The 17,943-nt window shown below is 50.4% G+C and overlaps 1 protein-coding gene across 1 annotated transcript; it reads left to right on the forward strand.

Moving 5' to 3' along the window:
- The first annotated feature begins 8,781 nt into the window (after positions 1 to 8,781).
- Positions 8,782 to 14,403, forward strand: BARHL2 (BarH like homeobox 2). Its single transcript, XM_019958392.2, has 3 exons — positions 8,782 to 10,065; positions 11,789 to 12,014; positions 13,765 to 14,403. The coding sequence occupies exons 1-3, from the start codon at positions 9,462 to 9,464 to the stop codon at positions 14,075 to 14,077; spliced, it is 1,143 nt and encodes a 380-aa protein (XP_019813951.2). The 5' UTR covers positions 8,782 to 9,461; the 3' UTR covers positions 14,078 to 14,403.
- Positions 14,404 to 17,943: the final 3,540 nt, after the last annotated feature.

The following is a 17,943-nucleotide window of genomic DNA, read 5'->3' on the forward strand; positions in this document are numbered from 1 at the left end:
AATCGCAGTAATAACCGCTGGATCATCTTAAATGTGGCTAAACCGATGTTGGACAAAATCAATCTGCCATGTGCTGGCTCTGAAGGAAGTCACTTGCACAGTTTGACGAATTGCTTGCAGTCCCTCCAGCAATCCATATCTCGCTCTCTTTCTTCCTCTTCGTCTCTCATTCCCAGCACCCCCTTCTCCCCCCTTCTCCTTGAGCCGTTCCCTCTTCCATTTTACCCTTTCTCGCCGACTCCAGGTAATCTGAAATGGCACTGACCCCTTCTCATCCTCTGATTACCTCTCTGAAGCATGAACTTGGGATAAAATCACACATCAGAAAATTCGCCGTAATTATTTTGCGATGCTATCAGCACAGATCAATCACGCGCGCGGCCCAGTGCTGGAATGCCCGCCGCAGCCGGGGACGCGGACCCGAGTCCGGCCTGACTGACAGTTTTGGTAATTAAGTGATTGTATAGACCTCTCCGACTGTTCTAACAACCTTGTCAGGGCCTGTCTGTGGACAGAACAAGCTGAAATCAATGTGCTTCCTGCTCTCTGAGCAGTTCTGATAGTGTACTCAGACTGATCGAGGAGGGGGAAGCTGACAAAAGGAAAACAGCCGCTCTAAACGATCGGATTATGGGGGGGGGGGGGGGGGGATGGGTGGGGCGGAGCGGAGGAAGAAAGTTTACTTCTTTGTAAGGGGAAGGAAGGACCAGATGCGTGGATCAGGTCATCAGAGCTTCGCTGAATCTGGCGGGTGGCGGGAGGTGGAGCGAGAGGTCGGGTGCCTGTCACACCTGGGCGCCCGGACTGGGCAGGCGGCACCTCTCTCATCCTCGGAGAGGCGGAGTGCTGGTAGGGGTCTTCCCTGGCTGCTGCGGACGGGCCCGGCCAGGCCGCGGGCGCCGCGTCGCAGCACGCAGAAACCACGATTCGGCGGTACAGTACATTTTCGCACGGATTACAGGCAAACGCTGGTAGCTCAGTGTAAATGTCAAGCAGCAGCTTTTAATAAAGGAATGTTCAGATTGTTAGATTGCGCAGTACAATGTGAGTTCTGTGCCGCAACCCCTTCCCAATCCTACTTCAGTCCCCTCCCCCCCCCCCCCATTCCCGTCACACCTCGGCGCGCGTTACAAATATATTACATATTCAGAGTGATCTTGCCGCAGCGCCCGAGGGAGGGGCACACTCTCGGAGCTTAACATCCACCTCGCCGAGGGCGGCGGGACGCCCGGGCTGACCGCTGGCAACCGGAACGGGGAAAAGCCCCAGATCGGACCTGCTCTGCGGGCGCTTCTTTTACACTCCTACCCTCGAATCTCGGAAAGAAATTCCCATTGGCAATGGGATCCTAAAAGCGCCTAGCTAGGAGGCGGGACCTCCTGTTCTCGGCCAAGGGGCTCCAGTTAGGAGTATTTTAATTCTTTCACGACGGCCCTCCCAAACCTTAAAAACTTAACCAATTGCAGGCACACACACAAAGGGGGGAAGGGTAGCAAAATCAATCCGCCTAGTTCAAAGAGCCAGGGCGTGGGAGGAGGCTGCAGGGCGCTTGGCGCAGGGCCGAGTGCACAGCGGAGGGTACTATCGACCCGGCGCAGGCGGCAGACCCCACCCGGAAGATACCTGGCTGTGTGTGTGTCTGTGTGTGTTGGAGAGTGTCAAACCTTAATTCATCCCACTGCTTGCCTGTCTCTTCTCCCCTGCCAGCCAAGAGCCGCCCATCCTGAGAGAGAAAAATGTGAGTGTGGGCACATTACGCACCATTAGGGAGACACTACGGTTTTAATGTGGCCTAATTAGTGCCGCTAACAGAACAAATATTATTATATTGAATAATGATAATATGATGAAAATATTAATGCTTTTGAACTTTGCACGTGGGAGCCGTTCGCTCGGTTCTCCCGGGACAGCCGAAGCACGACTCAGACCCATGAGCAGCCGCGGTCCGACGCACGTCGCAGACAGGCCGACAGGCCGGCTCAAGGACATACCTGTGTCTTTGCGGACACACAAACCACACCTGGGCTACGCCATGTACCACCCACCACGCAAAAGACCTTTTAACGGCGTCCCCTTTTCCTCTGTAGCAGGCCGTGAAAAGCGAACCGTACCGGAGTCCGTTGGGGTCTCTTTCCTGCACTTTTGCTGTATACCCCAGGAATGCTGCGGTGTGCGCCCCGGGTGTGTTTCTCCTTAACAAGGGCCGCCAGACAGGTGGAGTTTCGGGAAGAGGACCTACCTAATTAGCATTTAAATTTACAGCCCCCCTCTTATTGCCAAATACTTTTCCCTTGGGAATTTGGTGCAAATCGGGCATTTGACAGAAAATGCGGAAGCCTCCTTAAAATATTGGAAATCTTAAATTCTCCTAGCGAGTTGGGAGGGTCAGGGGCATGGGGGAAGCGTGAACGGGTTGGGTGGAAGGCATGGAGTGACTAGTGGTGTACCAGCGTCCCAGACGATCAGCATACCCACTCCCACTTCCCTCCTCTCACCCCATTCTAGTGGAGCCCCAGAAGGCCGAGACGAAGAGGCTGGCAGTCCAGTGCTCAATACCTGAAGACAGGCCAGCTCTTGGCTGCTGGGCTGGACAAAGGCAAGGGCCTAAGCAGAATTTTCAAATTGAGGCTATCAGTCTGTTCTGCAAAGTGGGGAACGTGTGGTCCTGGCTTGAGAGCGCCCCCTCTCGGGCTGAATTGCTTCCTCCCCACTGCTTGCGGGCCCACAGTTCAATTCCCCGCACATTTTGGGGTCCCTCTTCCCAGAAACTATGTCCGCGCTAGCTGCTGCTGATTCAGTGATTCTCCGCGGCAGCTTCTCCTCTGCCGGGTTCGTCCGGACTAGAGATCGCCTCCTAGACACGTGTCCAGTTCAGAAGATCCTGGGACAGGGGCAAGCGGTTCGACCTGGGTGAACCAAGGAGTTGGAGGATGTTGCAGACCCCGGAGAGGCTGTCAGAGTGGATGCAGACCGCCCCCGCCCTTCCCTCGCACCGAATCAGAGAACTCAACCCCGCCCGCACAGGAGGCAGGAGCAGGGGCGGGGAGCTTTCAATTTGTTCCAGTGATGGCTCTAACTTAATAAGGCGATTGATTAGCGCTCAAAGTGCCGTTTTAATTAGCCGCTTGTTAATTAACATCGCAAATGAATTTCCCCTTCCCTGATTGGCATCTTCACACAGCGCTTTGAGGCTTTCGTCTCTCCTCTGCCTGGGCGCCTCCATTCCCTCTGAACCTCACGAGTTAGTGGAAGAATCAACTTCGTTCATAAACCTTAGAGCCTTAAGAGTTCTATTTATAGCAGTACTGACGTTGTCACACGGGGGCCCTTTCATTTCTCTAGGAACCCGTCTTGAATGGAAATGATTAAGTTTAGGAGAGGTGAAATAAAATCTCTCCCCACCTTCTCTCTCCGCTCCTTCAACTGCTTCCACTTTTTTTTTTTTTTTTTTTTCTGTCTCTATACCTGACTTGGAGGGAGACTTCATTCTACTTCCAAAATTTGGAACTCTAAAAAGTAGAAAGGAATAGATATGGGCTTCCCCTATTCCCTTAGTCTTGGTAGGAGGGGGCTGGACCATTTCTTGGGAGCAAAAATCTAAGACTGTGTAACTTGCTGTAAAATTCTGCTGCTGAGGTCTGTGAACACATGTAGTTATTTCCTGTTTCCTTCAAGATGCTCCAAGAGTATTTTGTACCTTCCTGAAGCACACAGGAGAGATGCCTAGAGCCAATATGCACCCACACATTTGTAGCCCAGCACTCCAGTTAGGAGATTAAAGGTTTGACAATCTTTGGATATTTTTGCACTGTTATTACTCTTAGCTACGATAAAAATCCCTCACTATATCATATCCCTCTACTTGGGATACATCCGTTTTCTTTCATGACTGAACACCCACTTTTTTTCCTTTAGGAAGCCTTTCTGTTCCCCTATCTCCTCCCAGGGTAGGACTCCCCAGTCTTTACTTTTGTATCCTCACTGCAGCAGATTCATGTTGCCCTCTTGCATGTTCATGCTCCTGTTAACTCTCTCATTCTCAAGCACCTGGCACAGTAAGCATATTGTGCAATGTTTATGGGCTAAGTGAATGAACAAAATGAGTGAGCAAGGAAATGTGAAAAATACAGCTACTGTATGTTACCTATAGAACCTCTACCAAATAATTGCCACCACTGCCTTGTTCACTTCTCGAAGTCTTGCTTCACATTTTGTAAAGAGCTTATACATAGAAAGTCTTACTAGGTCATCACAAATACCCTATTCTATGCAAGGATGATACTCTTCTTTAATAGAGAAGGAAGTTGGTGACCAGAAAGGTTAAGTGCCTTGTTCAAGTACATTGGAAAGTAGCAAAATGAGACTGAAACTCCCTCTTCCAGCTTCCTATCCTTTACATGTCTACTTGCCTTCCTGCTGTTTGCTGGGCACAACACAGATCTAAGCCCCAAAGAAAGCCAACTTCACTCAGTCTCTTCTGAACTGCTAATCTTTGTGGTGAAGCTTATAGTTCTCACAAATTTTATTATGGTGTGTGAACCACCTCTTAAAACTTTTATTCCCTTCGAACAATTAGCAATGACATAGACTATCATTTAAACCTGTTCTGTTAAACAGTTTTCAGTTACCTTGTTCTTTGCTCTCACTTTACTTTTTGTCTCTCTCTCCTCCCAATCTCCACCCTCTTGGTTTCAGTTTAAGGGACTTAATTTCAGTGTTTTCATCAGTGTTTTAGAATATTATTTTCCTAAGCAAACAAGCTTCAAATAATTAAGCAGTTGGAAATATATTGATAGGCTGAAAAAACAAGCAAGCAAGGATGCTTTCAACGTTTCTGTAGCTTTGTAAACGGGGCGAGAGGTCACACTATCGTCAGGGAGTCAACCTTAGGAGGAGGAGAGCTTATTTGTGTATCTTGCATCTTTTATAAAAAAAGAAACAATAGCAGGCTCTTTCGGTTTGGGGCTCTTGGCGCCGCCCAGTGGAGGGAAGCGCCTTTGCACTCCATTCCTGTCAGCTGGCATTGTCATCAAGTGGATCCTTAGAAACATTCAAATTAAATGCGATAGGAAGAAACATCAGTTCTAACTTCATTGTAATCTATAGGTGCGTTTCTTCAAAGTTCAGTTCTGTTTTTTTTTTTAACCTTATGCTGCAGTTTAACACAATCCCAAATACCAAATTTTGATTATAAAAGAGGGCCACTGAGAATGTACTGAGAACTTGTTAAAATATTCGAATGTTTGAATCATTCTCTGTGGTGGGGAGGAAGCATCTTTAGTGGTGCTGAAGACTGATGTGTTCTTCAGAGCCAGTAAGAAAAAGTTCTTTATTATTCATAGTTGGCCAAAAAAAAAAAAAAAAGGCTTTCTCTGAAGGAATTTCAAAAAATCTTTCAAAAATTAAAGAATTCTCTTTCTTCCTCTAAGAAAATGAAGACCTGAAAGTGGAAGGTCGTTTTCAAACCTGTGTCCGTTTAGGGACTATATTTCTTTGTATGTTTGTATATTTCTTCAACGGGAAACTCAGAGATTAATCCAGTTAATGCAACTCCTTTTCTATTCTTGGGGATTGGAAATGTGACTTCCTTGCACCCTGTTCTGGGTCTGAAATTTGATTTTCAAATGAAAAAATTATTCTTGCTCTGCTAAAAAGTGCACGACTTCTTTGGGTATAAACATACATACTCTCGGGAAAAAAGGCAAAAGAGGGATGTGTTTAAAGAAAAAAGAGCAAAGTTAAAAAACAAAACCCCAGGTCTGAAGAATTTTTTCTTTAAGTTTACCATCTAGTCTTTGAGTTCCTTTTTGGATATTCAGGCCAGTACTACATTTTCCTCCCTGGTAGGGACCCCAAGTCGGATCTTGATAAAAACCAAGATCGTATTTTCTCCCTCACAGCTGTCCTTCTCCAGAGCTGATCTCCTAACATCCCAGCCAAAGAAATCTATGATCTTAACCTTTTAAGAAAAGCTCATCCAAGACTTTCACAAGGTGCGGCCTACTGAGCTTCTGTTTGCTTCCCTTGAGAGTTTTTATAAAAGTGAACACTCCCTTCCCCCCAACACTTCCATCTTCTCTCTCCCTTTCTTTTTAGATTTTATTTTTTCTTCGGGTCATATTTCTGTCTCCCCTGCTAATGTTGTGAATTATTCCAAGCAAAAAATCCTGTCAAACCACCCAACACAAGCTGTGCGATCAGCCTTATGAGCTCTTGAGTCATTTTAGGCGTCGGAACAAAACAAAAACAGGTTTAAATGAATTATTTATCAAGGTAGAGAATAACTGATTTGTGCAATGCCTTCAGTCCAGGATCTTAAATTTGTTTTCACCCCTCCCCACTTCCCACCCAGAAAAAGCCGACAGGGAGGTGCGGCTGGGAGCCCCAGGTCTGGGAGGAAACACACGTCCTTTGGAAAGTTGGTGGGTGATGTCAGAATGAGAAGAACCGGAACTGATATTTGAGGGAGAAGGATAAGTTGCGTCCGCCTGCAGCCTCAGGCGGCCCCAGCGCCCTTCCTACAGAAGCCAATTGTGCCAGGGGCTCAGGGGGCCCGGCTTTGTGGGCGGGACACTGCCGCCTTGGATAAGAGAGATGTCTTCTTAAATCCCAGGCCCGTGGTTCCGAGTTTCCCCCGAGTGAGGCTGAAGCCCGGCCGGCAGGCTCCCAGGAGGGTCTGCTTGGCCAGTGAGCAAGCAGTTCCCGCTCCAAAGGCGGCTGGTCCAACCATGCTCCGGGCGTCATTCAGCCAGTTCTCGGCTTCCCGGCCCAGAGTGTAGGGACTCCATCCAGCCGGCCCACCACGCACTCCCGAGGGACTCCCCTCACCCGCTCAGGCCGCGGTCGGCCTCTATCTGCTGCTCGCCCCGCGTCCCCGCCTCGGCTCACGAACCCTGGTTTCTCCGCCAAACTCCCCTCGTCTTCTGAGAGCCGCCTAGATTGTACATCTCCTCGCCTCGGTCTTCCGTCTTTCCGCTGTTCTTCTCAGAGACATACCCGTAAGAAAATAGCACGAAGATGGTTAAGAAACAGCTCAACACAACCTGGAAATAGCGCGGGCTTTTTTTTTTTTTTTTTTTCCTGGGTCAAACACATCGAATTCCCTAGGAAAACGCAGGATTAGTCTCCCACCTACCCCCTTCCGGACCGGGGACTCACACAATGTAGTTCCAACAGAAAGGCAGGATCTTGTCCCAGGAGGTCATCTGCCTCCCAGACACCAACCCCACCCGCAAGTCCTCAACAGAAAAAAGCCGGCTCCTGTTAAGAGACCTTCAGAACCACAACTAAACCCAGATTTCAGCCCAGCCCTGGAAGACTTAAAAGGCCATTTTCTACCATCATTCTGCACCTAGTTACGGAAGCTATGCCAGCCACTCAGATTCATAGGGTTCTTAAAATGGTAATTTGGAGTAAAATGTAACTCAGAGAACTTTGAATCATTCATTAGCACCTTATAATTACTCTGCTAATTAGGTTGACACGGCACTTAATCAGGAGTAATACGCCGTCTTGTCAGTGGCACTTCCCATTACTCTGACATTCAACAAGAGACAGGTTGGAGACGTCCTAGAGAAAATAATGCAAGTTGATACCCTCCGACGAGGCGTCACAGTCAAGACACGCTCCAGGTCCCAAGTGGATCCACAGTGACTGTTTCCTTTCCAAAAGGGCGGCCGGAGAGGGCGAGGAAGGGTGGGGGGGTGGGGGGGGGTTGTGGAGAGAGAAGGAGACAGAGACAGAGAGAGAGAGAAATTGAGACTGAGATCTGCCTGGTGGCGAGGAGGGCATACATGCTGCGGCCCCACCACTCGGTTCCCGAATCCCAGGCCGGCCTGATAGCACAGTGAACCTTGGCTGCCCTCGGCGCTAGAGAACGCCTCGAGGCATTATTGTCCCCGCTCGGGAGAAAGTGTCTGGCCACGTATTTCTTCCAGCACGGGCCCTGACTGGAGACCAGGCTGGCACCCCGGTTTTGAGCAGCAGGCTACTTGTCTTCCACCCCTACCGAGAGTGCCTGGTGGACGCGGATCCCTCTCCATTTCCCCCTCAGGGACCGGCTGCCCAGCTGGGCCACATCCGGGACGCCCGGGCTCTTTGGGGGAGAAATCAGAGCTCGGAGTCCGCCCGCCCACCCAGAGCTCAGGCTGCTGGAGTTACACACTTCCCCCTGGGTTCCTTCAGGGAGTCCCTTCCTCTGCTCTCAGTGTCTTTGGACTATTCAAGCGCTTGTTTGAAGAGATGCGTGGCGGCAGCGCTGGAGTTTAAAGGTAAGCCGCAAGATTCCTTTTCTCTTCCTCTCCTCTTTCCCCTCCCTCTTCGGACTTCTTGACGGCAAATCAATACTATTTTCTCGCTCTTCTCCCCCCACCCCGCTTTTCTTTCGCTTTTTCTAAAAACTCCGATTCCCTTCTCTAGTCTCCCTGTGCTCCCTTCTCCTATCTCCCTTTGCCCTCTCGCGTGATTGTGAACGCGGGGACCATTGTAGGACTAGGTATTTTGGTTGCAGGGAAAGGGATGTGCGGGTTCCGAAAAGAGCAGCGGGGCCAGAGCCGGGATAACTGACGGGTTCGCGAGTCGAGCGCCCATTGGCTCCTGGCACGTCGACGTCGCTCGCTTGCGCGGGCGCGGCCAATGGGGGCGCGGGGCCCGGCGCGCGGCCTCGGCGGCGGGGGCGCGGGGCCGGCGAGGCTCGGGGAGCAGCGGCAGTGGCCGTGACGTCACGGGAGGGGGTCGGCGCCGCCCGCTCGCCGCCGGATTACAAGCGAACGCGCCCGGCAGCGGCGGGAGTCGCTCGGCGCCGCGTCTCCGCTACCTCCTCCGCCTGCGCCTGCTCCTTTTTTTCCCTTCTCCTCTTGTTGCCGCGAACGTCGCGGCAGTGTCTGCTCCACAACTTTCCAAGAAAGTTCAGAAACTCGTCTCCGGGGCGGCCGGGTCGCGCGCGGCAGCTACTTCGGGGAGCCGCCGGGCAGCTCCGAGGGCGCGCGGCCGCCCGGGCTTCACGGTCGCTGCACCTGCCACGTCCGTCGCCGCCGCTGCCGCCTGGTGCCAGGCTGTGGGCAGACCCTGGCGGTGGCGGCAGCGGCGGCGGTGTCGGGGTCACCTCCTGCTGCCTCGCCTCCGTCTGGGTCCCCTGCGTTGCCACCGCCGTCCCACGTGCGCTATCGTTCCTGGAGCGCACGCTCGGTGCTTCCTCAACAATTTTTGTAACTTTCCCCCTCTATCTTCTTTTCTCCCAACTCCCCCTTTTTTCATTAGGGTGAAAAAAAAAACAAAAAGTGTCGAAAGTGTCCACGGATTGCCACCTCCCAATTATCCTTCCTTTCCTCCCGCCCCACTTTTTTTTTTTTTTAAGCGGCGACAACATTGTTTAGTGTTATTTTGTTTGAACGATCGATAGCTTCCTTTGCTTGGTCGAGGCGGCGGCGGAGTGGTGTGGACCTCATGTAGAAACGACAACAATGGAAGGGGCCAGCGGGTCGAGTTTTGGAATAGACACGATTTTGTCCAGTGCCAGTTCGGGCAGCCCAGGCATGATGAATGGAGATTTCCGCCCGCTCGGCGAGGCCAGGACCGCGGATTTTAGGAGTCAGGCCACTCCGTCCCCCTGTTCGGAGATTGATACCGTAGGAACGGCGCCTTCCTCTCCCATCTCGGTCACCATGGAGCCCCCGGAACCGCATCTGATAGCGGACGGGCCCCAGCATCACCACCACCTGCACCACAGCCAGCAGCCTCCGCCAGCCGCGGCCCCTCCGCAAAGTTTGCAGCCTTCGCCCCAGCAGCAGCAGCAGCCGCCGCCGCCGCCAGCGGCCCAGCAGCTGGGCTCGGCCGCCTCGGCCCCCAGGACTTCCACCTCTTCTTTTTTAATTAAGGACATCTTGGGCGACAGCAAACCTCTGGCGGCGTGTGCACCGTACAGCACCAGCGTCTCCTCTCCCCACCACACCCCAAAGCAGGAGAGCAATGCAGCGCACGAGAGCTTCAGGCCAAAGCTGGAGCAGGAGGACAGCAAAACCAAACTGGACAAGCGGGAAGAGTCCCAGAGCGACGTCAAATGCCACGGTGAGTCCCGCCGCCTCGGCTCCCTGGGCCGTTTAGCTTCTCCTCCTCCTGCTCCCCTTCCGTCTCGCGCGAATCTCTGATGGGATCCGAAGGCGCTTCTCAGCTTCCAAGGCGATCCGGCCACAGTCAAAAACTGCAAGCGAGAGGGAGGCCGGGGCGTGCGATTTGGGCACTCGTCCCAAGTTCTGTTTATTGTTAACATTTCTACATCCCCAACCCTCACCGCCACCAGCTCCTTCCTTTGTTTTACTTCATTTTAATTTATTAGGAAGGGGTCAGGCGGAGGGGATCTGACGGGAAGTTCTTTCAAATTTCGTAGTGCCTACGGGTGTGTTCACAACGTGGTGTTTATTTTTTAATGCAAATTATTGCGTTCCTCCCACACATAGTATTTTCTAAACACCCGCACAGGAATTATCAGATATAGAGAAGGAAAAAATGCCGAGTTGATTAACAGAGCAACTTAAAAAAAATTATTACATAGTGATTAATATAGGGAAGGCCACACGGTAAAAGATTATAATTAGTGTTTCAATTTTTAAAAATACCCTTCCTACTCCATAGCCCTAACTAAATATGTGTATTTCACTCAGAGTTTTGGCTCTTAACAAGTAATTGGGAGGTTGCATTTATGAATAAAATTTTATGTAATTGAATGTCTATTTTTGTAAAATCAGAAGATGGCAATGGAATTGTCCTTCAACTCCCTTTTTCCATTTTCTCACCAGAAAATTTCATAAGTGTTCTGGTCTTTGCATGGCAAGAGTTTTAATATCCAAGGCGAGTTCTTTTTTCCCCTTTACTGATAAGTTGATTATTACTAATCTTTGTCATCTCTGGGAAAGATGTGTGCTCTCTGGAAGGTAGGATATTGCCTCTTCATTTTACTATTGTAGCATTAGCATAATAGTGCCCAAAACAGATGTACAGTCTGGTCTGGCGATTTTTTTGTGCACCAACCTCCCCAGTGGGTCAATTAGAGAGATTATTGTTCTTCCTGCAGGGAAGATCAAGGAGTGAAGCAAAAAACGGGTACAAACAGAGAGGGATTGACATATCGATTTCCCAGCATTTCAGTAGAAAACCAAAGTTGACAAATAGAATCCGGAAATCTCTGGGCTGTCACCTGGATGGGCTCAGTGATTTTGAGCTGAACGCAGTGTCTGGGAGACATTCTTTCTGAAGCTTTAAGAGACCCGATGCAAGCAGTTGCAGAGAGCCAACATTTCCCAAGTGCAACTGAAAAAGGAAAACAAATGCCTATAACTTTTAGTAAACAGAAGAAGTAAAATGAAAAAGGTACCCCCTCATCAAAAAAGAAAAGTTGAAAGATCTTTTAAAACCTAATAAATCAGAACATACGAAGTCAGAGCGAAAACAGTAAAAGAAAGGGACAGGGTCTTTCTCAGTCAAGGAAACAATTAGGAAAAGGACCCTTTATCATAAAGTATTTTTCCATTTCCAAAGATGGGAAGATTCAACACTCTTTTGGAAGCCTTTTAGGAGCTCTGCACGAGGCTCCACATTCAATAGCTAGCAGTTGGTCTTCTTTCTCCATCCTGGCTAAGGCTCAAGTATGTGTATAAGGAAGATGGCAGAATATAGCCCCCCTGCTCCCCTCAGACCAGTGACTGGCTTGGGAATGTAGAAGTGTGTGCCAGGAGGACAGTCCATCCTTCCCCATTCCAGGCTACCTCAAGGCTATGTCTGGATTTCTGTGTAGGAACAAAGGAGGAAGGAGACCGGGAGATTTCAAGTAGCCGAGAGAGTCCCCCTGTGAGAGCCAAAAAGCCTCGTAAAGCCAGGACGGCTTTCTCCGACCACCAACTCAATCAACTGGAGCGTAGCTTTGAACGACAGAAGTACCTGAGTGTGCAGGATCGCATGGACCTGGCGGCTGCACTCAACCTCACTGATACCCAGGTCAAGACCTGGTACCAGAACCGCAGGTAAGGGAGGCTGTGGTGGGGAGCAGAGGCATCTGGTCATCTGGGTCAAGACAACTACACCAGTCTTCCATCCCATGTGGCCTCGGAGTCACTAGGGAGTCAGAGGGCCTGGAGTGGGCAGTTGGGGGGTTTTCAGACTGGAGTAGGGATTAGCCATACCTCCCAGGTGATGAGTAGCTGGAGTTTGGAGAATTTTGCACTTCTAAGTGTCTTTCATGTATGCTGTTTTTCTCTCTCAAATCTGAGTGGCTGAAATATCTCCCACTTTGCCTCCAAATCAATCAAGCCACACCTTCTTAAATCGAGACATCTGTGTAGCAGACACTCAGGCCCATAAAACCGATGCACTGCACCCTTTTGGGCCTGCCCCAGGATGGCTCCAAATATCTATAACCAGTCACTAAATCTGGCTATAGCTGTTCTGAAGAGCGGACCCACTGGCCTCGGCTTAAAAGTCCTTGCCTGGCCTGTGAGGCAGCCTGGAGGAAGGTTAGGGTTGGCAGCCAGTCAGGCATCTAGACTGAGGGTCTGTCCCCTATTCTGGCCACGTCAGAGCCCTCCAGGAACCACAGCTTCCCTTGAAAGGAAATTAGGAAAGGAGCTGGCAGTACTTGTAGGCCCCTGAACTGCAGTGCGAACACCCAAACCCGGCAATCTGGGGCCGAGGTTATGCCGGGTTTCTAAGCCTGACGGTTGTCTCCCTTGTCTCGATTTTCTCTCTCCCGCCTTTTCCCTCGTTTGTGTTCTAATCGTCCATAAGTGTGGTTGGAAATGCCCATCCAGTTGTCATCTTTACCATAATTTTCTGTCTCATTACATACGGTTTCAGCCACCCTAATTCTGTCGGAAAACATTAGTGTCATTTGTCGCCAATTTAAAACGGGCGACATGTTTATTAATTTGGCTGGAGCTGCCGGGTATGGAGGGCCCACCAGCCCTGAGTTCCTTCAGGAGGCATGTGAGCAAAGGCCTGCTGCCTCTTCTTCCTAGTGGGGGTGCGGTGGGGGAGGGAGGAGACCAAGAAAAGCGGATCACAGGTTTTAATTGTTACTCTCTCCCAGAGGAGACAAGATTTTGAAATGCATTTTTCCCCTCCTGGAATGGCCCCGAGGTACTGTCCCCTTGGGAGAGCCCTCCCTCAAACGAATTCCGTTTTGAAACCTTGTCACCTTCCTCACTCTGAGCCGCCCGCCTGCTGTAAGGTCCTGTCAGGCTGATGAGAGAGATGTGTCTCCACAGCCTTGGGGACCAAAAGGGGCAGGGGTCCCAGGCCCAAGAGCCTCTGTGTCCCTTTGTTTGCGGTTTCTTCTCACTCGGTCTGGAGGAAAGGGGGAGGGCAGAGAGCATACACTCTGGGATTGTTGGGGAGCCACTTGGGGAAGAGAATTAAAGGAGGGAGGAAGAAGACTGCCATAGAAAGAGTGGTCTCAGTTGATCTCTAGAGAAGTTTCCGCAAGTAGCCAAACTATAAGGGTGGCAACAGCAGAGCAAAACGTCCGGAGAAGGCAGCAAAGCTTGGGGAATTTCATTTATGAATGTCTGTTTGGGAAGCCAGCTTGGATTTGGGTGATTCTGTGAGGGAGAGGGTGGGATGGGGGCCAGGAGGTGTGGTTCCTTCCCGATTCTCAGCGCTCTCTAAGTCCTCCTTGTCCTCCCCGAGGAAGAAGAGGCCAGTAGGGGAGAGAACGGGCCTTGGGGCCTGGACTGTGCCCCCAGCCGCGGGGTGCATGCACATCTGTTTTTTTTTCAGGACCAAGTGGAAGCGGCAGACCGCGGTGGGCCTGGAGCTACTGGCTGAGGCGGGGAATTACTCGGCACTGCAGAGGATGTTTCCATCGCCTTATTTCTACCACCCAAGCCTGCTGGGCAGCATGGACAGCACGACCGCGGCGGCGGCCGCTGCCGCCATGTACAGCAGCATGTACCGGACTCCTCCCGCGCCCCATCCCCAGCTGCAGCGGCCCCTGGTGCCCCGAGTGCTCATCCACGGCCTGGGGCCCGGGGGACAGCCGGCCCTCAACCCCTTGTCCAACCCCATCCCAGGTACCCCGCACCCCCGGTGAAGAGCGAGCCTGCAGACCCTCCCTGTCCCCTCCCTGACCAGGACAGCTGCCCCTCCTCTCCCCCAACCAGGCAGTCTGCCCTCCCTTGCAGTCTACCAGGAAGTAAAGAAGTGAGAGAGGAAGATGCTCAGCAGTGGGCGGGGGTCCCCCCCGAAAGTGCCAGCCCTCCGCACTTCATCTCCCCACCCCCAGAGACAGGGCTGGAAAGCTCCCCCACAGCAGTGTGACTGGCGAAAATGCTGACCCCACACAGAGTGCGACCAGTAAGTGAAAACATCAACAAAAACAAAAACCTCAAGTTCTTTTTAAAAATGACTTTAGGGACAAGCAGGAGGGAGGGTGGGGGGTGGGGTAAGGAGGGAAGAAAGAAGGGCAAGGAGAGGAAACTGCACAGGCAGAGAGAATTGTAGATGAACAGCCTCAGATTCCAAGGCAGAGGGCGTTGCTGTGGACATTCCGTCTGGCCCAGAGAAAAGAGGAGGGTAACTGAGAACTTTGCACTGAATTCTCATGACCTTTTTTCTTTTGGAAAAGTGGCATGCTCCATAATATGAAAAAAAATGTACATTTGAAATACTGAGTGATAAGTGATATATCATATTTATTATATGTTGTCCAAAAAAGAGTCACTTATATACCTTAGTAAAACATGATTTTTCTTTTCATGTCTTTTTGATTCAGTAAAATAAATGCTTAGACAAAAATATAGATTTTTTGGTGATTGAAAATTACAGAAATAAAGTTTATCTTTTTTTAACAAGTGATGAAATCCGAGGGAGCTGATTTTACTAAAGCAGAGTGTACTATGATGAAATGTGTCACTTGATTTAGAATTACCCAAAGTCCCTTCTGGAATATTAGGAATTTACAACATCTATAAAGACGTTGGGTTGACTTGGGTAAAAACAGCTCCATTTTTCATGTTGGGCTCTTCCGAGCCGTTAATTTGGTACGTGTGATTTTTTTTTCTTTTTAAGTGGATGATTTCAGAGCAGTTCGTGAGGCCGCAAGAGAAAATCTGTGCTTGTAGACTTGCTGGCCAAATAGGCAACCAACTTTCCTTGCTGCCCCGGCTGGCCTGGCAGCTGCAGCCGAACCGAGTCTGACCGCCATTCCTCCTTCTCCTAGGGCTCCTCTCAGCGGTGAGGGTCCGGAGCTCTGGGCAGCAGAGACGCCGGCAGGAGCTGGGCGGTGGGCGGGCAGACGTGCGGGCCGCGCAGCTGTTCTTCAGCCCGAGGCCGGCGCCCGCGTGGTGGGACAGCCTGCAAGCAGGAGGCTGTAGGGCGCGCAATTAGGGTGCCCCAGGGACTCGGAGAGGCCTGGCTAACAAACCCTGGTTGTGCTTTGATCCCTGCCTTCTTGTTCCCCGGCGGGCATCCAACCCCTAGCCCCGCACCGAGCCTCTTGCCCTGGTGAGTTGGCTGTGATGGGATGCCTAGAGCGGAATGCAACTCTGGCCGAGACAGGTGTGCTGAGCTTTTTATGCGCGTCCCTGGATCGTTGGGGACCACTAGATAAGAGGCCAGAGGATAGTGTAGGTCAGCTGCTTGTTTTGGGAGTGTGTATCAGTGTGTGAGAACCGGTGTGTAATACTCTTAGCACCTTGGCCAGAGCCTCACCTCATCCAGAGCCTGACCTCAGCCCTAGACCTCCCTCCCTTACTAGCTCCCAAGAGGCTGAGCACTCCCGACTAGGGGAGGCAGAACTGAAAGGGGATGGTTGTACTGTTCCGGGGCTACTCCCACCTTCTCCAGGCTGGAGGTCACTTCTCCCGTTGTCAGAGAGTTGAATCCCCATCTGGGTATCTTCACATCTCTGTCTTCACTCTGGCCCTAGTATGTAGTCAAAGGAGTAAGACTTGCAGCTAAAACACATCCAGACCCATTTTCCAACTTTCTCTGATGTTTGAATCTTAGTAGAGTTATAAAAACATTTTTTAAAAATGTGGAGTGCTGTGGGAGTGTGTGTTGGGGAGGAGTGGGAAAGAAGAAGGAAAGAAAGAGGTGAAATCCAGGAAGAAATTGCCTTGGGCACCTCTATCAGACTTTGGCTAATTAGGGAGTGATTTATCTCCAGCTCATCAGTTTGCTTTAAAAATGGTCGTGGTCTTGTTTGATTCTAACAAAAGGGTCTGGACTGGCCCTTCTCATTTTCTTCCCGCTGAGCCGGTACAAACTCAAACAGCTGGGCTAGGCTGGAAACTGGGCACCACTGTGTCTAGTGGGAATGCCCATTGCCTGGACAGTCAGCAGACTCTCCTTGTTCTATCTTAGCTGCTGTTGGATTTTACAATCATGTTTAAATACTTCAGGTCCTTAAATGGTCCACCTGGGTCTAAAAAGGCACTTTCCAGGACCTGAGGGTCGGAGGTGGGGGGGAGGCGGTGCTACAGCTTCTGTCTGCACTGGCCCCAGGGCTGATCATCTTTGGGGGAAAGGGGGAGCTGAGAATTCATTGGTGCTCACACATTCAAAGTTCCCTACTAAGAATGACCTCAAGTTCAGTTGGGAAAAGCACATAAACAAACCTTCAAATATAAACAAAATCATAGAACCCATCTGCTACCAGCAGCCCGCCAACCACTCTGCTGGGGAGCCTGCCAGCTACCCCTTCACTCTCAAGGCCAAACTGGGACTCCAAACATGCACAATGAAGGGGGAAACACCATGTCTACAGGGACCAAGGTTTCTTAATTAACCTCCTATTCCACTGTTGCTAGCAATTAGTCTAGATCTACCAGAGTCCTCCCAAATGTGTTTTTGTTTTAAAACCATGTTTTCTTTCACCCCCTAAACCATGCAGCTGAAAGTGTCAATTCCCTTTTAAATTTGTTTTGGTGATTTCCTGTTGCATAGAAGGTAGCAAATGGAGTGAGTGAGTGAGTGTGTGTGTGTGTGTGTGTGTGTGTGTGTGTGTGTGTGTGTGTGATGTGGTGGTAGGATTGTTGTCCCAGGGAGAAAGTTGAGTGCTGGATCCCTTCTTTTCATTTTTTTCTTTCTGTAGCAGTACTACAAGGGGCACCTCAGCAGGTGCCCTTCTATTCAAATGTTCCCAAACTACTGCTAGGAAGTCAAATGCAAAAGTCTGTTTTCTCAAAAGAAGTCCTTCTGTCTGTGCCTGCCCAACAAAGTAGGGAGGTTGGCTAAAAGGTGAGGAGTACAACACCAGGTTTTCCGAAAAAAAAGCAAGGAACAGGATAACAGACAAAGGTCTTTTCACCAGGGAGATCCAGAGTTAGTTGTGGAGGCTCAGAGGTCTTCTGGTCCTGGGAGCTGCACTTCTTTTCTTTTTCCCACCTTCAGCTGGTGTCAGAAGGACACTCTACTGCTTGCTCCATTTGGATTGCTTCTTTGATTAAGTTGGGGACTGGCAAAACAGGGATTTTCAGGGGCATTCTTTCCTTGCTACAGAAACACAGGGGAAAAAAAAAACCCCACTTGTTTCGGAGAGATGTTTAAACACAAAGACCCCTTAAACTTGCTCTCTGTAAGATCAGCTCTGAGACTCCAGCAAACCTAGCACTAATTGGTAGTGAGTGTGAAACAAGTTAACTCCCCAACTAGCAGCCAGCCATTCTAACCCCAGCCAACAATTTTCAATGAGTTGCAAAGTAATGATTGCTGCTTGCCTCCATGCCTCCAGCAAATATACTTAACACCTTGTATCAGTTTATTTTTGCTCCACCCCTTAAAATGAAAGCCCACATGATGGCAAATTAGACAGCTGATTCCCTCCATTGCAAATAAAACTGCTTACCGCAAACCAAGACTTTCCTCCTCCTCCCTCCCTGCCATCTGACTCCTGCCTAAGCAGCCCTTCCCCAGGAGTCTGCTGAATCCCACCTCCCCTCTTTAAACAGGCAGCTT

Source organism: Bos indicus, chromosome 3, assembly GCF_029378745.1.
Source record: "Bos indicus isolate NIAB-ARS_2022 breed Sahiwal x Tharparkar chromosome 3, NIAB-ARS_B.indTharparkar_mat_pri_1.0, whole genome shotgun sequence".
Classification (NCBI taxonomy): Eukaryota; Metazoa; Chordata; class Mammalia; order Artiodactyla; family Bovidae; genus Bos; species Bos indicus.